Here is a 22,676-nt window from a genome sequence, read left to right as displayed (position 1 = left end):
CAGAGTATCCAAACATTGTTTTTAGATTGAAGTATAAAATAAAGGAATGTTTGTCAGATTTTATATGCAGTATGTGTCTGTTTTCTACAGTGCCATCGGTGTGCGCCCCTCTACAATGACAAGCCATTCAGGTCAGGTGACCAACTCCAGCCTATGAACTGCCGATCTTGTCAGTGTCACGGCCACGCTCTCTCCTGTCATTATGAAGTTGGAGTCGATGACCAGCCAGAAGAGCACTATCGAGGAGGAGGCGGCGTCTGTGACAGCTGCATGCACAACACCACTGGTAGAAACAACAACTTGTTTTCTTTTCCTATTTTATAACTACTGAATAAATCTAATTTAAAATTGGTTTATGTCCCTTAGTTAACTTTAATGTTAAAGTACTGTTAAATTATAACAGACCAGATGTCATAAGCCTTCAGATGTGAATTGTCTTCATACTGAAATATGTGCATTTTTTTTAGTATTTTTAGTGAGCAATGTTGAAAGAGCTGCTAACAACTGCAGCAGGCTGTAAGTCAGGGGTGTCAAACTGACCAATGAAAGGGACGGTGTGCCTGCAGGCTTTTGTTTCAACCATGCAGGAGTACACCTGACTCAACTCCTTCACTCAGTTGATCTGTTGTATCAGGTGTGCTCTTGCTTGGTTTAAAAAAACTGCAAACACAGTTTGAAAGCCCTGGTGTAAGTCATTTATGCAAAAACAGATACAGACAAAATGAGTTTTATACAAGTTTGTATTACATACATGGTTCCAACAAACTCTGATACTGTATATGGACTATGAGGAATGTTTAACCCCTAAAATGGTAATTTGTTTATCAGTTACCTTCTTGAATGCCTCCACGGTGAACGAAAAATCCAAAAACGGAGAAACTTCCTAATGACTTGAAATAAATGCCAGCCCCGTAAAACAACAGCAAAACTATCTCAAACCATCTGTTAAAAAACTCTCATGCAACTCATTTATCCAGTCATATGCTCACTGTTTACCAAACTCATGCATTTTTGCTGAAACTTTCACAAACACTTTCACATAATCTGACTCACACTTCAGCAGGCCCCCATTAACTTAAATTCATCAAGGTTTTTTCTGTTTTTTGGGTTCTTTGTTCACTGTGGAGGCTAGGTAGGAAATCAAGCTACCACAGGGTGAGTATTTTCAATGCGAATGATCATTAGTGGTAATAAAGGAAATTAGATGGTTAGGGATTTTTATTTATTATGAAATTGAAAGTGGTGTCAGAGGTCATTTAGAGGGTGATTAAGCAGTGTTTTACGCTGTCAAAACCCCTTTTCTAATGAGATAAAAAAGTTTGAAACATGGACTGTGACATTAATATCTCTGTTGACCCCTGTGTTTTCTACTTGTTCCTTTGACTCTTTGTCTCAACATGTTTCTGTTTCAGGTAAAAACTGTGAGTTGTGTACAAGTGCCTTTTTCAGGCTAGAGGAATCTGATCCCACTTCAATTGACGTGTGTCAGCCTTGCAACTGTAACACTGCTGGAACAGTCAACAGCAGCATGGATTGTGCCCAGGTACAAACCAACACAATAATCAAATTGTTGGTGACAATTTTGATAATTTTAATGTTTCAAGTCAGCTTTAAACATGACTTCATCTCTCTCTTGGCTGTCTTGTTTCTCACCTCCAGGTAGGGGGTCAGTGTCAGTGTAAGGCTGCAGTAACAGGTCGTCGATGTTCAGACTGTCTGCCTGGTTGGTACGGTCTTAAAGCCTCAAATCCAGATGGCTGCACCCGCTGTAACTGCAGCGACATCGGCATCATCAGCACGTCGTCAGAAGGAGTTCCCAGATGCAACCAGGACACAGGAATGTGTCTGTGTAAACCCCATGTCACAGGTAAACAGACAAACACAGGATAAAACAAACTTCTTAATGTTGTAATTTAAGATTCTTGTTTTTGTGGTTTTATTTTGATGACATATTCAATGATAGGTTGGCAATGGTTTGTGCAAGTTTAGTTCAAAAACTATGATGGAAAATGTTTATTTACAACACATCCTGTCTCTCTGAAACACACGTACACACATGAACACAATCACACACACACAAACACACACACGCACACACACTGCTACGTCTGTCTCTATCCTTGTCTCAGTCTTTCAATCCTCAAATGTACTATTATGCATAAAGTTTGCAGTTTGGAGGTCTGTTTGGGTTTGCATGGTTGGTTAATACTTATTTTTGCATGTGAGGAGGTGCAGATTGGCTTTCGAACTGACCTGTTCTTCACATTTCAGATTAGAAAAGAACTAACATAATTAAGGGTGCAAATATTTTTATTATTTTGACTCGTAATGACTAAAACTTATCAGCATTTTCCTTTAAAGACAAAAAAAAGTCTAAAATAGTTGCCAATGAACACTGGTTGCACTGCATTTCTCAGAGAAAGGCAAGTGTATCAGAGTTGATTCTTTCCACCTGCTGGTAAGAAACTTTTTGGGAACAGTGTAACGAGCAGAAGTTCATTCCACCTTCTTAAATCCCACCAATACAGGACAGGCAAACACACTGGCCCTCATTTATCAAGCGTAGAAACGAGCGCAGATCTGAGTGTATATTTCGTCTTACGACAGGGTCCACGTGCGATTTATCAAACGATCGTATCTCGCCAATCACAACGTAAGAATGATCGGCTGTTGATAAATGTGGCGGCTCGAAACAAGCGTAATTTAAATACCACGCCCTAATACATATACCCGATTCAGATGACTCGCCTTCAGAGTTTACGACACCGAAGGACGCAATACGGTCAGCAGAGTAGCGGACTATTAAACTCCCGGCGAGGTTTGAGTAATTACATCGTGATATATAAAGCCTAATAATCTATATAATATCCGAATATTGCTATTATTATGATGGAGAGATATTATTGACCTCTTTACATTTACTAATAATGATGTCCTAGTCAGAGAAGCGTGTCGCAGCGCTGATTGGAAATGTTTCTATTCGGGCAGAACAGCTGGTGAAGGAGACGCTGACGCTCCGGTGTCGGAGCGGTATAACAGTAAACAGCAGAAGACAACAACATTTAATATCCTCGGCTGGTATTCTGTTTAAAGAATTTCACGATCGCAGGGTTTATTTATTTATGGATTATGTTTTAATGATAAATTATGTAGTCTAAACATGCTTTGCTTTGTCACTATTAAAAATCAAAACACCACAGAGTTTTATCAGCTCCAGGCATCGATACTATAGTCTAAGATCAATTCTCCGACTCAGACGTGTGGATTTCACGCTGACTCAGATTTGCGTACACGAGCTGAGAGCAGACGTGAGATCTGATCGTACCGTCCGCTCACGTCCAAATTGATAAATGCAGAGGCTTGCGTAGAAATCATCTTATGCCCACTTTACGCACACTTCCTGACGTACGCTCGTTTGATAAATGAGGGCCACTGTGTGTGAGGGTTCAATTAGGAAAAGGAAGACATCGACATAATTTAAGTCTTCTCAAACCATGGTATGTTACCACAGCAGCACACCTCTGAACTCCAGAATGTCTGTTCCTTAAAGTAGTTTCTCTTACAAAATGTCCCCAAGTACTTTGTTGACAACTTGTGCTTTTCATTAGAACAGTTACTCTGTTTAATTGTCCAGTAATGGCGTCTTAATTAATACGTAGGCACAGCTGCTCATTGTGGTGCACGCAAAAGTAAAAGTGGATACACTGAGTGCACGCGCCAAACCAGGCATGTGCATACACACAGGCAAAAACGCACACACATCCATATCCCAAAGTATTTTGCCAGCCAAAATAAACAGGCTTTTCTGCTGGGTGTGCTTCCAGCCGTTGTGCGTCTCTTTGTGATAAATGGTTTCACTCTCTCCCCTGTGTGTCTTTGAAGAGCAGGCTCGTATGAAATGCAAAACCAGCCAACGCTCCTCAACTCAACGCATCATGGTTATTGCTAAGCCGCGCTATCAAGGGCCCAGGGTTGTGCGTGTGAGTGTAGGGGTGTGTATGTGAACTTCTAAATGTGTGTAAGAGTGTCTGTTTATGTATATGTAAAAGGGAGAGTGCATGCATATGACCGTGTGTTTATGTACTTTTGTCTTTGCTTCAATGTATGTATTGTATGATTGTTAGTTTCTTGCATGTGTGCATAAATGTGTCTGTGTGTGTGTCTGTGGGTGTGTGTGTTTGCTTGCGTGTGTGTGTGCGTGCACAATTGCATGCCATCAAGGACTAAGCTGGTATTTAATTCTCTAATTCAATGCCAAGTTGATTAAAACAAACTGCTGCAGCCCCTTGTATTTTTCACACTCCTTCTTACAAGACCCACTTTCGTTTTTTTCTGTCCTTGTTTGTTTGGTTGCTCCCACAGGTATTTTTCCGAAATGAGATTTGATTATGGCAATTTATTACCGCCAAGCTGATACTTTGAGTAGAGCAATGGCAGGCACGCTTCAGAAGGACGGAATTGAAATGTGTGCATGCAGACACAGATACACACACGCAGACACACGCACATTCATAACAAGGTGCCAGAGTGCAGTGTGTACATAATAGTGTTTGAAATGGTGATGCATGAGCCTGTTAACCAGCTGGCTACTGATAAAAGGGCTGGGCCATGTCCCGAAAACACACACTCATATGCACACGTGCACACATGCGCACCCCCCAACACAAAATCGCCTCCTTCCTGTCCTGATCTAATATCTTCTAACACCTTCTATTCTCTAATGTTGTCACTTTCTTTCATTAGGGCCCGAGCAGGCAACGACCTGCGAGGTCCCTATTGTATTTCGAATGATTCTTTATTATTATTATTTTTTTTATTTTTATTATTCTCGTGCCCAAATGATCGCATTTTTCACTGCCTGAACATACCCCAAAACTCATGAAACTTTAAATATAAATCACACATGGTGAAAATTTTTATAATCTATTATCATCCTGAATTTCCACCACTAGGTGGCGCTATAATAAAGGAAAGCGCGTTTAGGTTAATAACTCCCACACACTTCATCGCACATTCAAAAAACTTACATCCACGCGTTCACCGAGTTGTGCTGAATCTCGTGATATAAGGCGCCCATTTTCGCCTAGAGTTTTTTTTCGCAAATTCGCAAAATGTCACAAACCTACTTTTTCGAACTCCTCCTAGGCAATTTCATCGTTTTGCACCAAACTTTGCACACAGCATCTATGGACCCTCACGACAAAAAGTTATTAAAAGAATTTTGATAACCCAAAGAATACTCAAGTTATTAAATAACAACTTCCTGCAGGTGGAGCTATTTTCAACACAAAACACAAAGTGTTGCATATCTCCACATTGGTGTGTCTGAATGACATGAAACTCAAGATCCTCCTTCCCCATGAGCCCCTGAGGCTCTCTGCAAAATTTTGGGCGATGACCACAAGGTGGCGCTCTTTAAATTGAAGTATTTTATATCTCCATATCGGTTGGTCGGATTAACACCAAACTTGGTATAGTTATTGTCAATGCCCATCTGAGGATAACCCTTGAAGATTTTATTGATCGGCCCCTAGTTGGCGCTCTGGCGGCAGTTTAATTTAATAAGTGCCACTGTGCGCAGACCATAACACTTAAGGCAATGAAATTCATAGGGGTGGTATAGACTGGTCCCTGTAACGCACAGACCCTGACGGCAGCATGCCCCGACACGCGTGTACTGCGAGGGCCCGTTCAGTACTGCGCGCAGTCCTAGTTTTTTATTGTTTTCTGATTTTTTCTCCTCTTTCCTTTTCTCATATATTCTGTTGTTTCTGCTATTGTGTTTGCTGAACCTCATGTTGCAAATGCCAACTTGTTCAGCTTGATGTCTAAAACGTAAATAAAAAATATAATTACTTTTTCCAATGGGTGTGGGATTCTTTATAAACTGTATAGTTTTATTGAGAGCACAATATATCACAGTATTGTTAGGGTTGTAAGCATCCCTCTGTCAGCCTGCATATTTACCACCAGCACACTCAGACATGCATGCACCTCAACACACACACATGCACACGCAAACATATCTTCACTGCACTATTATGAAATATGATCTATGGAGAGAAATACATTCATATCTATAAAATCATTAAAGTGGGCAGACCAGGGGAAATGCCAAGTGTCTGCCGCACACTGAGTAGGACACACAGATACACACGCACTTGGTCATGTGCACTAACACAGATGTACAGATATGCTCTCATGGATGTATGTGCACACACACATTTTTACCCACCCACATATGAACACACACACCCTCATAAACGGCTGTGGCGACTGCGTTGCCCCCAGGCATCCATTTAGGGACAGATTGCCTGTCATGGAATACGTATGGCATATTCAAATAAGCCCTGCTCGCTCACACTGCATATCATAGTTTAACTAGCCTTATAGTCTGGCGCTGCTGCTGGTGCCATAAAAACCTCCCACAGTATCGTCACTTTTTGTGTTTTTTTAATTTTACGGCAATTATAAACAGAACAAAAATAACTTAAGAGATAATTTGTCACAATGAATAAAATGCTAAGCTGATAGATGTACATTTAAGATAAATAAATGAATGCATAAAGAGCAATAACTGAAGTGAAGCTGTTAAGCGGTTCATTTCACATCCTTATGGCATTGGAAATGTTGAGAGGTGTTTAATGTTTAAAGTAGCGAAGTCGTTAAATGTTAATTCCTAACTTGTTAATAAAAAACAGCATTTTTGTACTTTGACTTTTTATTTTTATTTTCTATGTTTTACAAAACAAAAATCTTGTGAAAGCTTTTAGAAATGAACAGTATTAAAAAGACAATTTGGCAACAAGCAGAAATAAAATATTCCTCTTCATCTCCTTTAAAGCCACAGAACTCACATTTTCTTGTTTTTTTATAGCAGAGGGTAATTTAGTATTATTTTTATTTTACTCTATCCATCTTTCCATCTCTCCATCTCTACTTTTTCTTTCCCTCCATCCTTTTCTTGTAGTTGCTTAATTTATTTATTTTTTTGCTCAGTGAAATTAAGTGTTTGGCCTTAGGTGAGTGATCCATCATATGTAGAGGGCCTGGCCCTAATGATGGCAGTTTTATACACTCACCCACCATTTCTCTCGGCCCCTCTCACTCACACACACACATTTACAAGCATACACACACGCCTGCAAACAGAGAAAGGCTAAACGCTAGTTGGTGAACAAGAAAGCTTCAATTTCCTTTTTTTAAATGTATTTCTGTTTCCTTTCTGGTTCTCTCAGCAGGTCCCACTCTGTTCTCTCTAACACACACACACTCTCTTTTTCTTTTTCTTTCTCTTATGCTTCCCTTCCAGGTCTTTCTTGTGACCGCTGTGAGTTTGGTTATTGGAACCTGTCCCACCCAGACGGCTGCATCCCATGTGACTGTGACCCCCTTGGTTCCCTCAGCCAGTTCTGTGAGCCTGAGGGGGGGCAGTGTGAGTGCAAGCCTGGGGTGGGGGGGCAGCGATGTGACTCTTGCGGCAGGGGTTCGTATGGATTAAGGCTGGAGGGATCCTGCGCCCCCTGCAACTGCTCACTGGAAGGGACAGTACCTGGGACAGACTGTGATCCTCACACAGGACAGTGTGTGTGTAAGGCAAGTTAAAAAGTATACATTATTTATTACATTTTTATCTTGTCAGAATGGTTGTGTTAAACTGTCAGCAATTCATCTCTCCCCTCCACCATGGCACTGGTGTTCACTGGTAGTGAATAGATGTTACTTTCTGATATAATATATGACAATAATAATAACAAATAAAGTTTCTGAGCAAAAGAAAGTAGAAAAATCATAATGGTATGTACACACACTCACGCAAAAAAATGATTTTAAAAGTCAGGTGGTAACTTTTATTAAGTGACTCACTAGTTCAATTCCTCATGGGCAATATATGCACTATACTGCTTTCTGTCCTCCTTCTTTTTTTAGGAGCATGTTGAAGGCCGTCGCTGTGACTCTTGTCGTCGTGGTTACCACACCCTGGAGCAGCGGAACTCCCTGGGCTGTCTGCCGTGTGCTTGTGACATCTATGGCACTGTGCCAGAGGGTGTATGCGATATGTGGACCGGACAATGCCCGTGCCGTGAAGGGGTGGAGGGAGCACAGTGTACCAACTGTGCCCACAACTACTACAACAGGAGTTCACACCTCCAGAGTAAGACAGTGTTACATCCAAGTCTTTTTGTCAAGGCCAACACTATTTACAAAGTTGTTCAGACACAAATGACATAGTTTGACAATATATTTGGATTTAATAAATATAATGGACATGTTGTCTTTAGCTAATGTAATGACTTTTGTCTGAGGAGATATTTTGTTTTTGTGTTGTTGTAAAAGTAGTGAAAGTTTATAAGAAAACATCAAAATCTACTATGCTTTCTGGTGCTGTGTTATGTCCTATCAGAGGGGTTGTTCCTGGCCTGCGTACCATGTATCTGTGACCTCCGAGGGACAGTGACGGGGTCAGTATGTGACAGCACCACAGGACAGTGTGTTTGTGTCCCTGCACGCTATGGAAAGGACTGTAGTAGCTGCCGACCTGGTGAGTGTGTTTGGAATAGTGGATGAATGGGATTGTATAATTAAATTAAATGGATAGGCTACTTCCCAAAATAGAGGAGATTCAGAGGGAAAGGGTGAAGAGCAATTGTTGGTACTCCAGACTTTTAGTTTTTGTTCTTTTGTATGTATGTGTGTGTGTGGATGAATCTGTGTATGTGTGTTGGTGTGTGCCTTCTGCCAGATCTCCACTCAGTGATTGTCCTGTTTGTGCCAGCTCTTCTCACTCATCTCACTTTTATTTTTTTTATTTTTTTGTGTGCATTACCTCATGACTTTGTGTGTGTTTGTGTGTGTGTGTGTGTGTGTGTGTGTGTGTCTGTGTGGTCAGTCATATGGGACAAGAGGTAGCAGATGTTGCATTGTGTCAGTAATGGAGAATGACCAGCAACACAGTCAGGTTTACTGTAACACAAGTTGTGAATGGATGTATTGATGGAAGGATGTTATAAAGAGCAACAGAGGACACAAGATAATCATTCTTATCTCATAAATACTGCCAAAATGAAATGATGGCAATATTCAGTACCTTCAGGCAATATTCAGTACCATTCAGTACATAGATGTAAACGTCATCATTTTTTATTCACTTATTTTGTTGCATTCATCTTCCTACAAATAGCCCCACCTATTTTCCTAAACTGCCAGTTCACAACATGACATTGAATTCCTTGTCAAAGTTGCTAAATAGAATATCTAATTTGTTTATTTGCTGGTATTAGCACTGAAAAAAATAAACTGAATTGATTTGTAGTTTAGGACTTGGATTGCTTAATGTAACCCCAGACACACTTATTGGCTTTGTGTTACATTTTATTACAAAGAAATGGCAACCACACTCCTGATGCTTATAACAAAGGACATAAAATGTCTCTCTCAAAATTGTACAAGGCTGCGCCCAAAATCAGTTTCTCATTCACTAATTGCTATACAAGGAATTTTATGTACAGAACAATGGTGTATAATATTCAGAGAATAACACATTAGTCATTAAAATATGCACCATGTATGATGTTCATAGTCTTTACCATGTGTATGAGGTACTTTCATCCCACAACATAGGATATCATTTATTTTCTATGGAACAGTATATATGTTGTAAGGAAAACACTGTTATGTCGCATAGCTAACCATAAAGTGAATAATAATAACTTTAGACAGCCACGTGTGCTTTGTACATTGTCACATTACATTTTAGAATGTTGCTGACTAGAACCTGGACATACAAAGAATGTTGGGATGCTGTCTAAAACAGAAACAAAACAATCATTTCATTGATCCTTTTTGACATATATTCAATTGAAAACTGTACAAATATATTTCATGTTTAAACTGATAAAGTTTATTGTTGTTAATACACTCTAAAAAAGTTGGGGCAGGTGTATGTTAACTGCTGTGTTTAATCACCGTTTCTTTTAACCACATTCAGTCTTTTTTATTGTTGTTTTTTGATTATTCCACACGTTTCCTAGCCTTTTGTTGCCTCTGTCACAACTTTTCTGATATGTGTTGCTGGCATCAAATTCGGAATAAGCATATATTTGTTGAGAAGTTGAGAAGATATAACGTTAAATGTATTGTCTTTGTACATTTTTTAAGTAATTTTATGTTAAAAAGAATTAACAAATTATTGCATTCTCTTTTAATTTAAATAGCATCCCAACTTTTTGGGTATCAGTTGTTTTGAGTTGTGATTTTAAAAAATCATCATGTAGATTTGATTTTAAAGCTGTAGAAAATAAAGGCAATATTAAAGGAAGAAAGGAGAGAGAGGGAAAAGAAGGAAAAAACAAGCATTCAGATTAAAAATGCGTATTCATTTTATGTTTTTCTCTGTCTAGGCTTCTACCTCTCTCCAAATCAGAGTATGTGTGCAGAGTGTGACTGCCATCCAATGGGAGCATCGCAACGCGTTTGTGAGATCCAGACTGGACAGTGTGTGTGTGACCATCCCTCAGTGGGAGGGCGGCGCTGTGACCAGTGTCGTGAGATGTTCTTCGGATTCAACCCTGGCCTGGGCAGGTAACGTGCCCAAAGTCAAACACACACAGATGAACACCATATCTGCAGGTTGTACATCCTGTAAAGGTCCATTAATTGCACCACGTGTGCATACACAAACACACGCGCAGTTTCACTGACAAGCACACACACCAGCAGGTGCGGTCTCTGTAAGGACAGTTTACAGATTAGTTGGCAGACATATGACTTACATGAGTTAAGAGCTGCTTTGACCTTTGCCGCTCATGTCTCTACCTGCAGGCTATCTCACACACACAGCGCCACACACACATCTTCACACACACATGCACAAATGTAACTGTATGCGTTACATCTTGTGCAGTACTGGTACGCACACACACTTACGTTCCTCAACAGGGTGTTGCAAATAGATGATTCACAAACTGTTTGACTAGTGGTCCTGTGTGTGTGTGTGTGTGTGTGTGTGTGTGTGAGAGAGTGTGTGTGTTTGTGTTTGTGTTTGTGTGTGTGTGTGTGTGTGTGTGTGTGTGTGTGTGTGTGTGTGTTGTGTGTGTGTTTGTGTTTGTGTTTGTGTTTGTGTGTGTGTGTGTGTGTGTGTGTGTGTGTGTGTGTGTGTGTGTGTGTGTTGACCTTGCCTGATAGCTGTATTCCCCTGTGTTCAGGCTGTGGCTGAGATCTCCTCACAGCTGTGAAGGATGGAAAGATGGAAGGAGGGAGAAAAAACAACAGAGTTATTAAGAGTTTACTTTACAAAGAGATTAAGGGAAGGGGCACTGGGAAGAAAAGAGTGGAAATATTAGAATATGGGAGAAAAATATGGATGGGGGATATCCTTACAGGGGAAGATGGTTACAGAGATACAGAAAAGCAGAGAAAAAGAGAAAGATAGGAGAAGATGACCAAGGGTATGTATTAAAGGGGACCTATTCTTTTTTCCAGAGTTTTTGTCATATATATAATGTTTTGATGTTCATATCAAATGAAGCTAAAGCTTCAAATAAAGCAGTAAATGTGTCTCTTGTCTGTCTTCTTTTATTCACTTTCCCTGTCTTTTTTTTCCTGCTTTTGGCTGGAAATGACGAATAAACTCTTAGGTTATTACTGCTGAATGCTTTCCGTGTGCCCAGAGTTGCTCCATAATAAGGATTTCTTCATCTAAATATCATCAAGTAATTTATCCTCCTCCTTCAATCAATAGGCTTTCCACAAATGAATTTACACACACACACACACACACACACACACACATACCACACAAATTGATGTGTGAGTGGTTGGCTGATGTTGTAGTCTTGTGTCTCTATGTGTCTCCATGGAGAACGGGTCAGAGAAATGCTGACCGCTGTTAACTTCATCACAGGGAAATATGATGGTAATTCTGTCTGGAGGGATTAGATATTGGCACATGCACACATTCACTTACACACATAATTTTATTACAAGGGATTACATATGTGATATTCTAATGCTCTAAAACCCACAACAACACTGATACAATGTTACTGAGATATACATATTTAAGTCTACATATTTATTTAAGTCATTTCTAAAGTTATAACATGAAATATTATCATTGTGACAATTGTGTTAATTTGCTCACAAATCCACATGGCATGTCACCTTTAAATGGTTATTTGCTATATCTCACTAAATACACATATCTCATTCAGCAACATACTGTACTTTGAGGCTGATGAAAAAGGAGAGAATGGGTGTGATGTTGGTGTTTTTCTTCTCCTTGGGAATGGAGTGAAGGTCGAGTCACTATGGCATTTGTGTATATGTGTGTATTTGTACCTGTGTGTTTTTGAATGCGGGTGTCTGTGTGCGTGTTTGAGCACCAGTTGACAGGACAAATTTGCGGCTCGTTAAGAGGCTGTGGCTTTTCACACAGCAATAAAGAAGGTGTAGCAGTGTGTGTGTGTGTGTGTAAGAGAGAGAGATGGAGCATGTGAGTATGTGTAAGAAAGAATTGTGTGTGTGCGTGACAGTAATAGGGTTTATACTCTCTATGTTATTGTGGTGTGTGTATGTGAGTGTGAGCCTACATCCTCCAACAAGCACATGAGACCGTGTGTGTTTGTGTGTGCATGTGACTGTGTGTAAAGGTGTGAGGTGGCTGGCCGGATGATCACCCGCTGCCCAGCCCCAGTGAGGGTAACACCACACTGGTGACCCAGACACATACACCGTCAGACACACACACAGATTTTGACAACTCTGAGGGGGAATGCATTTTCTGTGAAGTTGGTTTCACAGCTATGGGATGATGGTGGGTGGGATAGTCTGTAGCGAGGGTCTCCCTCACAGTGTTAAGGTGAAGACCCAACACCTTTCAGGGACACATACCCAGTCACAAGTTCTGTTTGAACATTTGCTCACTAATGCAGATACATTTCAAAATGCATTTTTTTCTGTATAATATATATTTTGTCTACCATCAACACTGGGGCAATACATTTTACTGTATGAGCTTCTGTGAAAGCACTTTTTATACACATACTTATATACTTTACACTTCAAATGTAAATAAAGGTCTGTCTGTTTTTAAAAAGTCATTATCTATTCAAACTTTCTGACATGGTTCTGGTAGTTATGTTTATGTTGTTTTCATCCAGCTAGGTGTAGCCATGAATGAAAGTGTTCTGCTGTACAAAATATCTTCATGATCTTCTTTTTTTCTCTTTGCTTGACCAGATGCCAGCCTTGTGCATGTGACCCGGTGGGCAGTGTCAATGGCTCATGTCATCCAGACTCAGGGGTGTGTGTGTGTAAGCTGCTGGTATCTGGAGACAAGTGTGATGTATGTCAACCTGGAGCAAGTCATTTCGACCCTGAGAGCCACTTTGGCTGCAGTAAAGGTCTGTTTTACAAGCTAACACACACACACATGCAAATCGACACACTCTGACTTAAAAAATAATTATTCCCCCCTCTTTCAATTTGTCGTGGATGAAACAGTCAAGTAAAAAGGAACAAAGGTATAAAGCTCAAAAAGCTGGATTTATTTAGCAACAAATGTTCAACAAAACCTATTAACTGAAATAACTGAATAAGATGTTGTTAGATAACATAAAATTGATTCCCAGTTTAAGCATTAGTTGTCTTGACTGTTTACTCAGTTGAACTGGATTGAATGTAAGTGTGAGGATTTGCAAATCATCACATTGTCGAACTATTCCTTCAAGCATCAGCCAAGATTCAGTACAGCTAATTCTATGTAGTCTGATTCCTGAGGGCTTGCTGACTTATTGCTGACACTAGTAACACATTTACACAAAATCAACATGCTCTTATTATAAACCATTTGTCCCTGTAAAGTTCCATAATTGAATCTGTTGAGTTCATATCCTTCACTGTTTATCCCTTTTTCTATTTCTTCTTGGTCTGTGCAGCACCCTCCCAGCAACCTGCACCAGTAGGTTTTGCTCTCAGTTATTCTTCCATTCGTCTCTCTTGGCATCCACCTGACTCCCCAAACTCAAACAGACTCAATTACACACTCATCAGGGATGGACAGTCAGTGCAGAGCATCCAAAGTCACTATCCTTTCAGTAAGTATACACACAGGTTTTCAAATAACTTCTTAATCTCTTCCTTCAAATACACACTCACCTTACTCCCTCCGTCTGCCCCTTTTTCTTTCAGGCCCTGAATCATTTGAAGACACCGGTTTGTTTCCCTACACCAACTACTCTTACTGGCTCATAACAGCTAATGTGGCCGGTGTAACAATAAGTGCATCAGCCTCATACCTAACTTTAGGTGCACCGCCAGAAGCAGAACAGCTCCATCTAAACCTTGTGGGACGACCTGGTCCAACCACCGTTAGCTTTAACTGGAGCACACCACGAAATGATACAGGCCCAGTGGAGAGGTGAGAGAGGAGAGAAAGGAGGGGAACATTTAGAAGATTCTAAATTTAGATTTAGTTGTACTTCCACTTTATTTATACAGTTTGTGGCTTCAACGTGAGAAACATTTATCAATTGCTCTAGCTTAAGTGTCGAAAACATTTGAATGATCAACTTCCATCATCCATCCTATGGCATACCATTACAGCTGGAGGGTGCATGTGCTAAAAGTAGCCATCAAGGATGAGTGATCTATGAAGCCTATCATGGATATACAATTTGTTAGAAAACATTTAGAATAGATTAAGTAAGGGATGAAAAAGTGAGTAGAAGGACTCGGAAAGCTTCAGTTAGGTTGAGTCCATGATATAATAACTAGAGGAGAAGAGAGAGATGGACAACAGCAGATGTAGAGAGCAACTAAATAATGGACTTAAAGACACAGGAGGGAAGAATGTATACTTTGTTGCACGGCAACATTTTATTTGTCTCAAACACATTTCCATAAAGGTACAAATATAGAATATGGACAGTATGAGACAAAATTGTGGAGGTTTGTGAGTTGGGGGTAAGTCATGTGATATCATCGGATACTGAGAGATGTTATGAATGACAGAAGAACAGGATGGATGTTTGAATGGAAACAATCAACCAGTTTGAAAATAAAGAGAGAAACACAGAAACTTTGAAACAGAATGGGAAGATTAGCAGTATTTATTAATGTGTTTTTTAATTTATTCATTTATTCATAATATTATTTTGGGGGCATTTTTGCTCACAATACACAGCCAAAGGACAGACAGGAAATGCAGGGAAAGAGAGGGGAATGAATGCAACAATAGCCTGGAAGTGCTGCCTGTTATTCAAACTATGGACTCTGCTGTCTACACGGTACATATCTCAAGGCCCTGACACACCAGGTTGACTATCTTGCTGTCAGTGAGCGGCTGTGGCTCTAGTATTCTGGCACTAGTTGGTCCTTGTTGGTTGCTTTTTGGCCAATTGAGCATGTTAAATTGGCAGCAGAGCCCGTCTGGGCGACAAATCATTCTGATTGTCGATTCAGCTCAAGGGAATTAGTGCACGAGAAGGAAAACAGAAATGAGGAAAGCAAGCAAACAACTAAAGTCAAGAGTGCACACACGGAGGTTTCCTCAAATTTTTGATCTTCATCTCATCTGATCACTCCAATACATGACAGTATATGGCAGTACAAGAAGGCGACAAAGACATGGCCATCTGGAATAAAGCAACGGAGGACCAACTGATCCGGATGATTTAGGAGTGTACTAATAGTAGGCAAACACTGCTTTGTTTCACTTATGTGCTATCACAATTTTTTGATAATATAGAATAGAATATAGACTAATGACATTTGCTGGTATGGAGAGTAAAATATTTTCTCACAGGGGTAAAATGTATATGTTATTGAACATTGGTTGTAGTCATTGTGCATTGTGTTAAGGTGCACTTTTTTTGCCCAGGCACAGAAAGTGCAACAGTTGGCCCTGATTGCTGCTAGTTCTCTGATGTCAGTCTGGTGCATCAGGGCCTCGAGCTCCGGGGGGCCCTTGTGGCATCCCAGCTCTAGTTTTTAACTGAACCACATTACAAAGCCATGTGACCTCCTGAAATGATAGGCAGAGACGGAAAAATGAAGAGAAGAGGAATTGATTATCACAGTTTTTTTCTCTCCCACAGGTTTGTCTTATCCTCCATGGAGTCTAGTGGAGCAGAGCCTGTCATTCACTACACAGGCTTATCTACAGAGGCTGTGGCAAGCGGTCTGAAGCCCTTCACCCAATACACTGTAACACTGGAGGTGGGTCAGGCAAACAGCTGCCAGTGTTTTTAGTACTTCAAAATAGAGCCTGAATTCAGAGACAGGATTCCCATTCCCTTTTTAAAAAATACTTAAGAGAAGCAACTGTATCTAAAAAGGATAGCAAGTACGCTTTAGCCACAACCGATGCACATTTTCAGTATGTACAGTCTACAAAGTGAAAATGACAAAATCCTAACCTTGTCTACAGGCATGCTCTTCTGGCGGTTGCACTTCTACCCCACCGCTGTCCTTTCTGATGGCCTCTGCCCCCCCACAAAACCAACCCCCACCCAGAGTCACTGCTAGTGGACCTCATACACTGCATGCTTCTTGGGAGCCGCCCAGTCAGCCAAATGGTATGCACAAGCTGTATACACACACACACACACACACACACACACTATTAGGGGTATTTTTTACTTAAACACACTATACTTAAACGCGTCGCCTGTGCCAGCATAAAGACTGATGAATAGGCGTACGTACAGACACGTGTATTGCCAGTACACCAGATAATAAAGGGGTGACAGGTGTGTCCGCGCGCGAAGCTGGGAACTGGCTGTGAGCCTTGCACTTTACCATTACTATTTCTAAGTAGCTCAAATTATTTTAATTATCCCTTTCACCCTTGCTATCATTAAATATCAATTCGATATCATTATATCATTCAAATCTAGAGAGAGAGAGAGAGAGAGAGAGAGAGAGATTTAGTTATCAAGAAAATAAAACGGGCCTGAAAATAATAGAAATATCCTGACATCTCTGTTGGGGCTTGGAGTTGGAGCGTGCGCACAGCCGTCCCTTACGTTCACTGGTGGCAAGGTACGAATGACCCATTGCTATTTGATTTCCACACACACTACACAGCGTGTTAACAGTCACGCGGGTCTTCATGTCACGTATTTGAGGGGTAGTTCAACCGTCACGCAGCCGTCACGTAGCGGTATGCGCAACAATGTGTGTGCATCGTCTGCGTGACTCTTGTCTGTCCATTGAAAGTGAATGGAATTTACATGCACACGTTAGAGGTTTGATGTCATCGCATAGGCGATGTACACGCGTTTTAGTATAGTGCGCTGGCATAAAATACCCCTCATACACACACACACACACACACACACACACACACACACACACATACACACACACACACTGCACAGCTCAGGTAACATATAGGACTACAAAAAAACATGCACAAATCACACACCAATAAAATTAAAAATGCAGATATATGTTTATTAGAATTATATTGCTATGACATGACATAGCAAATATAGACATTATTACACGACACAAAACACAGCAACACAGCATGCTTTTTTACTAATATTAAAACACTTAGCTGGAAGCATGACTACTTGTCTCACTGAAGAAGTACAAGGACCAACTAACACCCCTACTCACACACACACACACACACACAGAAATACACACTGGACTGGAACTGCCTTTCGTAAATCCAGAGAGCTTTGTAATGGCTCTAAGGCTCAGTGTCATACAAAGCCCTGTAACCTGGGTTTTCTCTCTCTGTTTGTGTCTCGCGTTTTTTTCTCTCTCACTGTTAATCTTTTTCCCTCCCAGTGTCATACTAAGCCTTGTTACATGGGCTTCTGTGCGTCTTCTTCCCCATCTTTTCAGTCATCAGTTAATTCAGTCATTATTTAAAGCCCTCACGATTCAACTTTAAAGTCAGTCATCTCCTGTACAGTTACTGTATTACTTCTTCCCTATATGAGATCAATGGTTGTGATTGGCTCATCAAGGGCCAGGCCAGCTGGAAATCGGTCTGAATGGTAGAGTGACAATATGCATTTACCAAAGCAAAAAAATCATAAGCTTGGAGGATATAACTTTGTCTTTGTACCTGTGGGGGTGGTTTATACCAGAAATCACAATAAATCAGACAAATGTTATATTTTCTAACTGAATTTTCATTGGCAATGCAATTATTGTGTATAAAGCAAATTGATTTTGTATCAGCATGTAATCATAAATATGTTTCCACTGCATTATGTCATATCAAAACGGATAATGGCTGACATACAGCCATTATGTTTCTTAGGATATTTTCTTTGAACAAGCAACTTCAGATAGAAGAAATATATATGTACAGCACATTATTAGTGCTTTCCCAAATGACCTATTCAGATTCGGTAAAGTAGTATTGTTGGAGTATTTTAGGGGCCTAATGCTAACTTTTCATCCTTAAGTTTTCAAATAAATGAATGTTGTTGGAGTTGTAAGAACTGCAGTTTATGCGCTATATTGATATTAGAGGGGTGAAAATGGGAACAGAGAGGGCAGGGAAAAGCCCAGTTCCACGTTAAGCCTCTCTATTTGATTTTATTTTATTTGTATTTTATACTTGTAACAATATTTGGACACTAATCTCTTCCATAGTGGGTCTATAAGTCTCTTATTGTATTTTGGTGCTGCCTGCTCTGTCCTCATCCTCAACCAGCTCTGTCATTTTCCTAATAATAAGCAGAATAGAGCATGAGAGATTTGGAGCAATAGCCTGGTTTACACAAGTGAGTTAAACAGGACTAGCCAGGACTTAGCCATTATAAGCCTGTTTTCTACTACTGGGGCAAACAGTGGCCAGGGCTTTCTCATTTTTTTGTGGTGTTAGATTTTCCTCAAAACAACATGACTGTATTAAAGAAAATGTTAAACATTTTAGTATCCTGTTGCCAATTGGGATGAGTATTAAGCGGGGCTGCAGTTTTTTAATATACACTTGATGCTTTGGCTCTTTTATCATAAGCAGGCTGAATTGGCACTTTTAATTCAATAAAAAGAGTTGAGCTATAAAAAAAGAAAATGAATGCAGTTTTTTTTTTCCCAACAATTCCTGTAGCTGCAATTGTTGCTTCCCACATTTAATCTCAGAAAAGACGGTTTAGTTGTGTTGTACTCATCAGTACTAATCTTTTTACACTCACTCTTTTTTCCAATTATTTTGCTCTCTGTACAGGTGTTATCACAAGATATGAGGTCTTTCTACGTGGACCAATAGAACCACAGAACCTTTCAAGTCCTGCTGTTGAGAGGAGAGTTTTCTTCAGCACTGGTTGGCTGGATCCAAGTGTTTCCCCAGAAGCACAGCTAACTAATAAGAGCACAGTCCCACCCCCAGAGAGCAGTACCATTGTGGGAAGTCTGCAGGCGTTTTCCACCTATCAGATGAGAGTTGTGAGCATCAATATGGCAGGAAGTGTCACATCTGACTGGACCACAGCACGCACCATGGAGGGAGGTTTGTACTGTAACCACGTTTGTAATCATGATCATGGTTAAATTAAGCTGACATGAATTTTTTGTTATACAGTCATGTAATGTATTGTTATACAATGAGAGGGTCAAGTTAAACTAGGACTGAAAGCAGCAGTGAAAGGGCCCTCGTTTGTATTATGAGGCTAAGTTCCTGTTGTCAGTAGGGGGCGCTATGACTTTGACACATGCCTCTTGAGATAGGCATGTGTTCAGGCATGGACCCTTGTGAGTCATAACAAATTTGGTGCAGATTGGACAATGGATGGGGAAGTTATAACAACTTCCTGTTTCACGGCGTGGATGGTCACAACGGCAACAGCATGCAATAAAAAGGCAAAAGCTTCATGATCTAGCATCATGAAGGTGTTAAGTCTGTGCTGACCTGATTTGAGGTGGATCTGATCAACTGCTACGGAGCAAGACATCACAGTATAACACTTCCTGTTGCCAGCAGGAGGCGCTATGACTATGATTCAAAATGGTCCTGCAGATGTCTTCAAGCCGGGATTTGTATCAAACATGAGAAGTTTGAAAAAAAACTGAACACTTGTAGTGGAGTAACAGCAGATTCTTATGTCATGGCGTTACATCGAATTTCGCTGTGCCGCCAAGGCCACGCCCCCCAGTCAAAAGTTATAATTCTCACAGTGAAGCATCATACACTCCTTAAGGCTGTTCTGACAAAGTTTGAGGTGGATCAGATCAACCACCTCGGAGAAGAACATCAAAGTATAGAGACAATAACTTCCTGAAGCAGGTAGGGGGCGATGTGACTATAACTCATTATTGTCACATAGATGTCTTCAGGCCGGGTCTGTGATCATACGTGAGAGGTTTGGACAAGATTTGACAATGTTCACTCATGTTTAAAACATCTTCCAGTTTTATGGCAAGAGAGTGAAATTTGAGGCATCGCCACGGCAGTGCCCTTTGATAAAAAGTTAAAAGCTTCGCAATTTATTTTTGTACATGTCTTATGAGTGGACTGACCAGATTTGAAGCCGGTCGGGTTAAATGACCGACTGTTGAGTTTAGGATATGGGTCCCACTAAGTTTTTTGTTCGTCTGGAAGAGTTCTATATGCCTACCGAATTTTATAAATTTTGATGAATCTTGGAGCTCAGGAAATAATGTAGGGGGGGCGCTACAGAGCCAATTTCCCACGCCCATTCCTGAAACCCATATCAGATCGCAATTTTCGCCAAGCCCGACAACTGTGCAAAATTTAATTCGTTTTCGAGTAGCCCAAGCACCTCATTTTTCTCTCCAAAGTAATAAAATAAGAAAAAGAATCCTTGTGGATACAATAGGTCCCTCACTGACTGAGTCAGTGCTCAGGCCCTAATAAATTTACCATTAAAATTTAAATTTAGGTAGGTAGTACTATATATAAGTTAATACCAATTCAAATTCCAAAGTTTTGGATGGTATACGATCTAGAAGTATAAATCTGGCTAGGTGGGGTTTCTCCTTGGATAGATATGTGAGTGAGGATGTAAGAATGTAGGTAGATATAATATAAGAAAATGGCTGCTGCTAAATTATATAATATATCTGCTCCTCGAGATAACAATTTACAGCCAAAATGTGTTTTTAAATGCTGTGGTGTTAACCTTTTCTCAAGCAGAAGAATACAACATCATTTTTGGCAACAAAAAAAAAGTATATATTAAAATTATGACAGAAATCAATGAGCAGAGAAGTATAATCAGGTGATATTTTGGTCAGAATCTTTCCACCAGAGAACGTTGCTGATGGATGTAGTAAAAAATTAATTGTATTAAATAGAAAAACAGAGGCATTTGTCAAAAGGAATACAGAGAAAGGAAGGAGGGGGAAATTAAAACTGTGTGTGGGGGAGGGGAAACTCATTAAGGTATTTGAATTTCAAATAGATGATATGGCTCATTAGGACTAAACGATTGCCTCCAACATCACTCTAAGCTATGTGTCTGGATAACAAGCATATGATAACACCATTTTAAATGTGGAGTGTGTGTCAGTGTTTGTGCACATGCGTGTGCTGTGTTGGAAAGGAAGAATATGATGTGGTTATGTCTACCATGAATCACATTTCACAGCATATTTCACAGCTAGATGCCATCAACAGTAGAATAAAAGAATCCTTCTCTCTAATCTGTCATGTAATAGTGGCTATCACAACCGTAGAATTGTGGAACACTTAAATCCATTAAATCCACATAATATCCACAAAGTCTTGATTTTGAATGTATGTCTTTGTCTAAATTAGTATTTTATTTTTAATTTTCTCACTGTAAAAGGTTTTTTAAAAATATATATATATATTTTATTTTTTTATTTTCTTAATGTATTATGCCAGCGGTTAACTTTTCTGCAGTGCCCAATGGGCAAGAAAGGCTTTGTTTAGGTATTGTGATGTTTGGTGTAGATCATCATCATCTAGGTTTACCTTGCAGGCCTTTCACAAACTCCATGTTTTGCTAGCAACTATTCATTTTTTAAAATCTTGCTTTTGAAAGTGCCTATAATGATTGCTAGTGAGTTATAAGCTAGGAATAAATGACAAATCAATTTTTAAAACAAGTTTACAATACAAACAAACAAGTTATATGTTGACATTAAATTGATTTATCTGTTTTTTAAAACAGTGAATAGTTAGCTCCTAATCACTCCAACCTGTTGCCAATTATGGTAGCAGCACCAGTTCAAACCGGTTTTAACTGTTTTTAGCATAACTCTGAGCTGCCATTGCAGCAAACTTCATTATGAGATAAAAGTTTTCATATTCTGCTTCAAGTTAGAAATTAGTTGCTTCATATTCTCCATAAAGAAGGCTTGGTAAGGTGTATAAAGTTGTTTAGTATTTTTCATGTTTAGCAGGAGACTGATATTTAAATGCATGCTTATTTGCTAATCTAAGTTATCTATGGGTTACGCCAGCTGCTAACGTTAGCTAGCCTTCATGCTAGCCTCCTGGTTCAGCTGTAGCTTATAAAAGTTACTAGTTAGTATCGAAAGTTTAAGAATATCGTGCTATTACTTAAAAGACATTATTTATAATCCAGTATGCAAGAGCTGATAAGAACCAGTCCTGAAGTAAGCGGTTAAAGTTTTGTTATTTACTGCAGCTTTGGGGTCCTGCATTAGTTAATTTATTAGCATTAGCATCATTGTTACTGAATTTGTGTAAACAACTT

The 22,676-nt window shown here is 39.8% G+C and overlaps 1 protein-coding gene across 1 annotated transcript in view; it reads left to right on the top strand.

The window, feature by feature from the left end:
- Window positions 1-22,676, top strand: part of ush2a (Usher syndrome 2A (autosomal recessive, mild)) — a 271,031-nt gene that overhangs the window by 54,555 nt on the left and 193,800 nt on the right. Inside the window, exons 13-25 of the mRNA XM_059348990.1 lie at window positions 91-286; window positions 1,413-1,543; window positions 1,660-1,867; window positions 7,313-7,596; window positions 7,930-8,155; window positions 8,405-8,542; window positions 10,401-10,581; window positions 13,240-13,403; window positions 13,938-14,096; window positions 14,191-14,419; window positions 16,098-16,218; window positions 16,430-16,577; window positions 19,199-19,480. Coding sequence (XP_059204973.1) covers window positions 91-286; window positions 1,413-1,543; window positions 1,660-1,867; window positions 7,313-7,596; window positions 7,930-8,155; window positions 8,405-8,542; window positions 10,401-10,581; window positions 13,240-13,403; window positions 13,938-14,096; window positions 14,191-14,419; window positions 16,098-16,218; window positions 16,430-16,577; window positions 19,199-19,480 — 2,467 coding nt within the window. The remainder of the gene's footprint in view (window positions 1-90; window positions 287-1,412; window positions 1,544-1,659; window positions 1,868-7,312; window positions 7,597-7,929; window positions 8,156-8,404; window positions 8,543-10,400; window positions 10,582-13,239; window positions 13,404-13,937; window positions 14,097-14,190; window positions 14,420-16,097; window positions 16,219-16,429; window positions 16,578-19,198; window positions 19,481-22,676) is intronic.

This window comes from Centropristis striata, chromosome 2, assembly GCF_030273125.1.
Source record: "Centropristis striata isolate RG_2023a ecotype Rhode Island chromosome 2, C.striata_1.0, whole genome shotgun sequence".
In the NCBI taxonomy this organism is placed as follows: domain Eukaryota; kingdom Metazoa; phylum Chordata; class Actinopteri; order Perciformes; family Serranidae; genus Centropristis; species Centropristis striata.
This window is presented reverse-complemented; position numbering and strand designations above follow the sequence as displayed.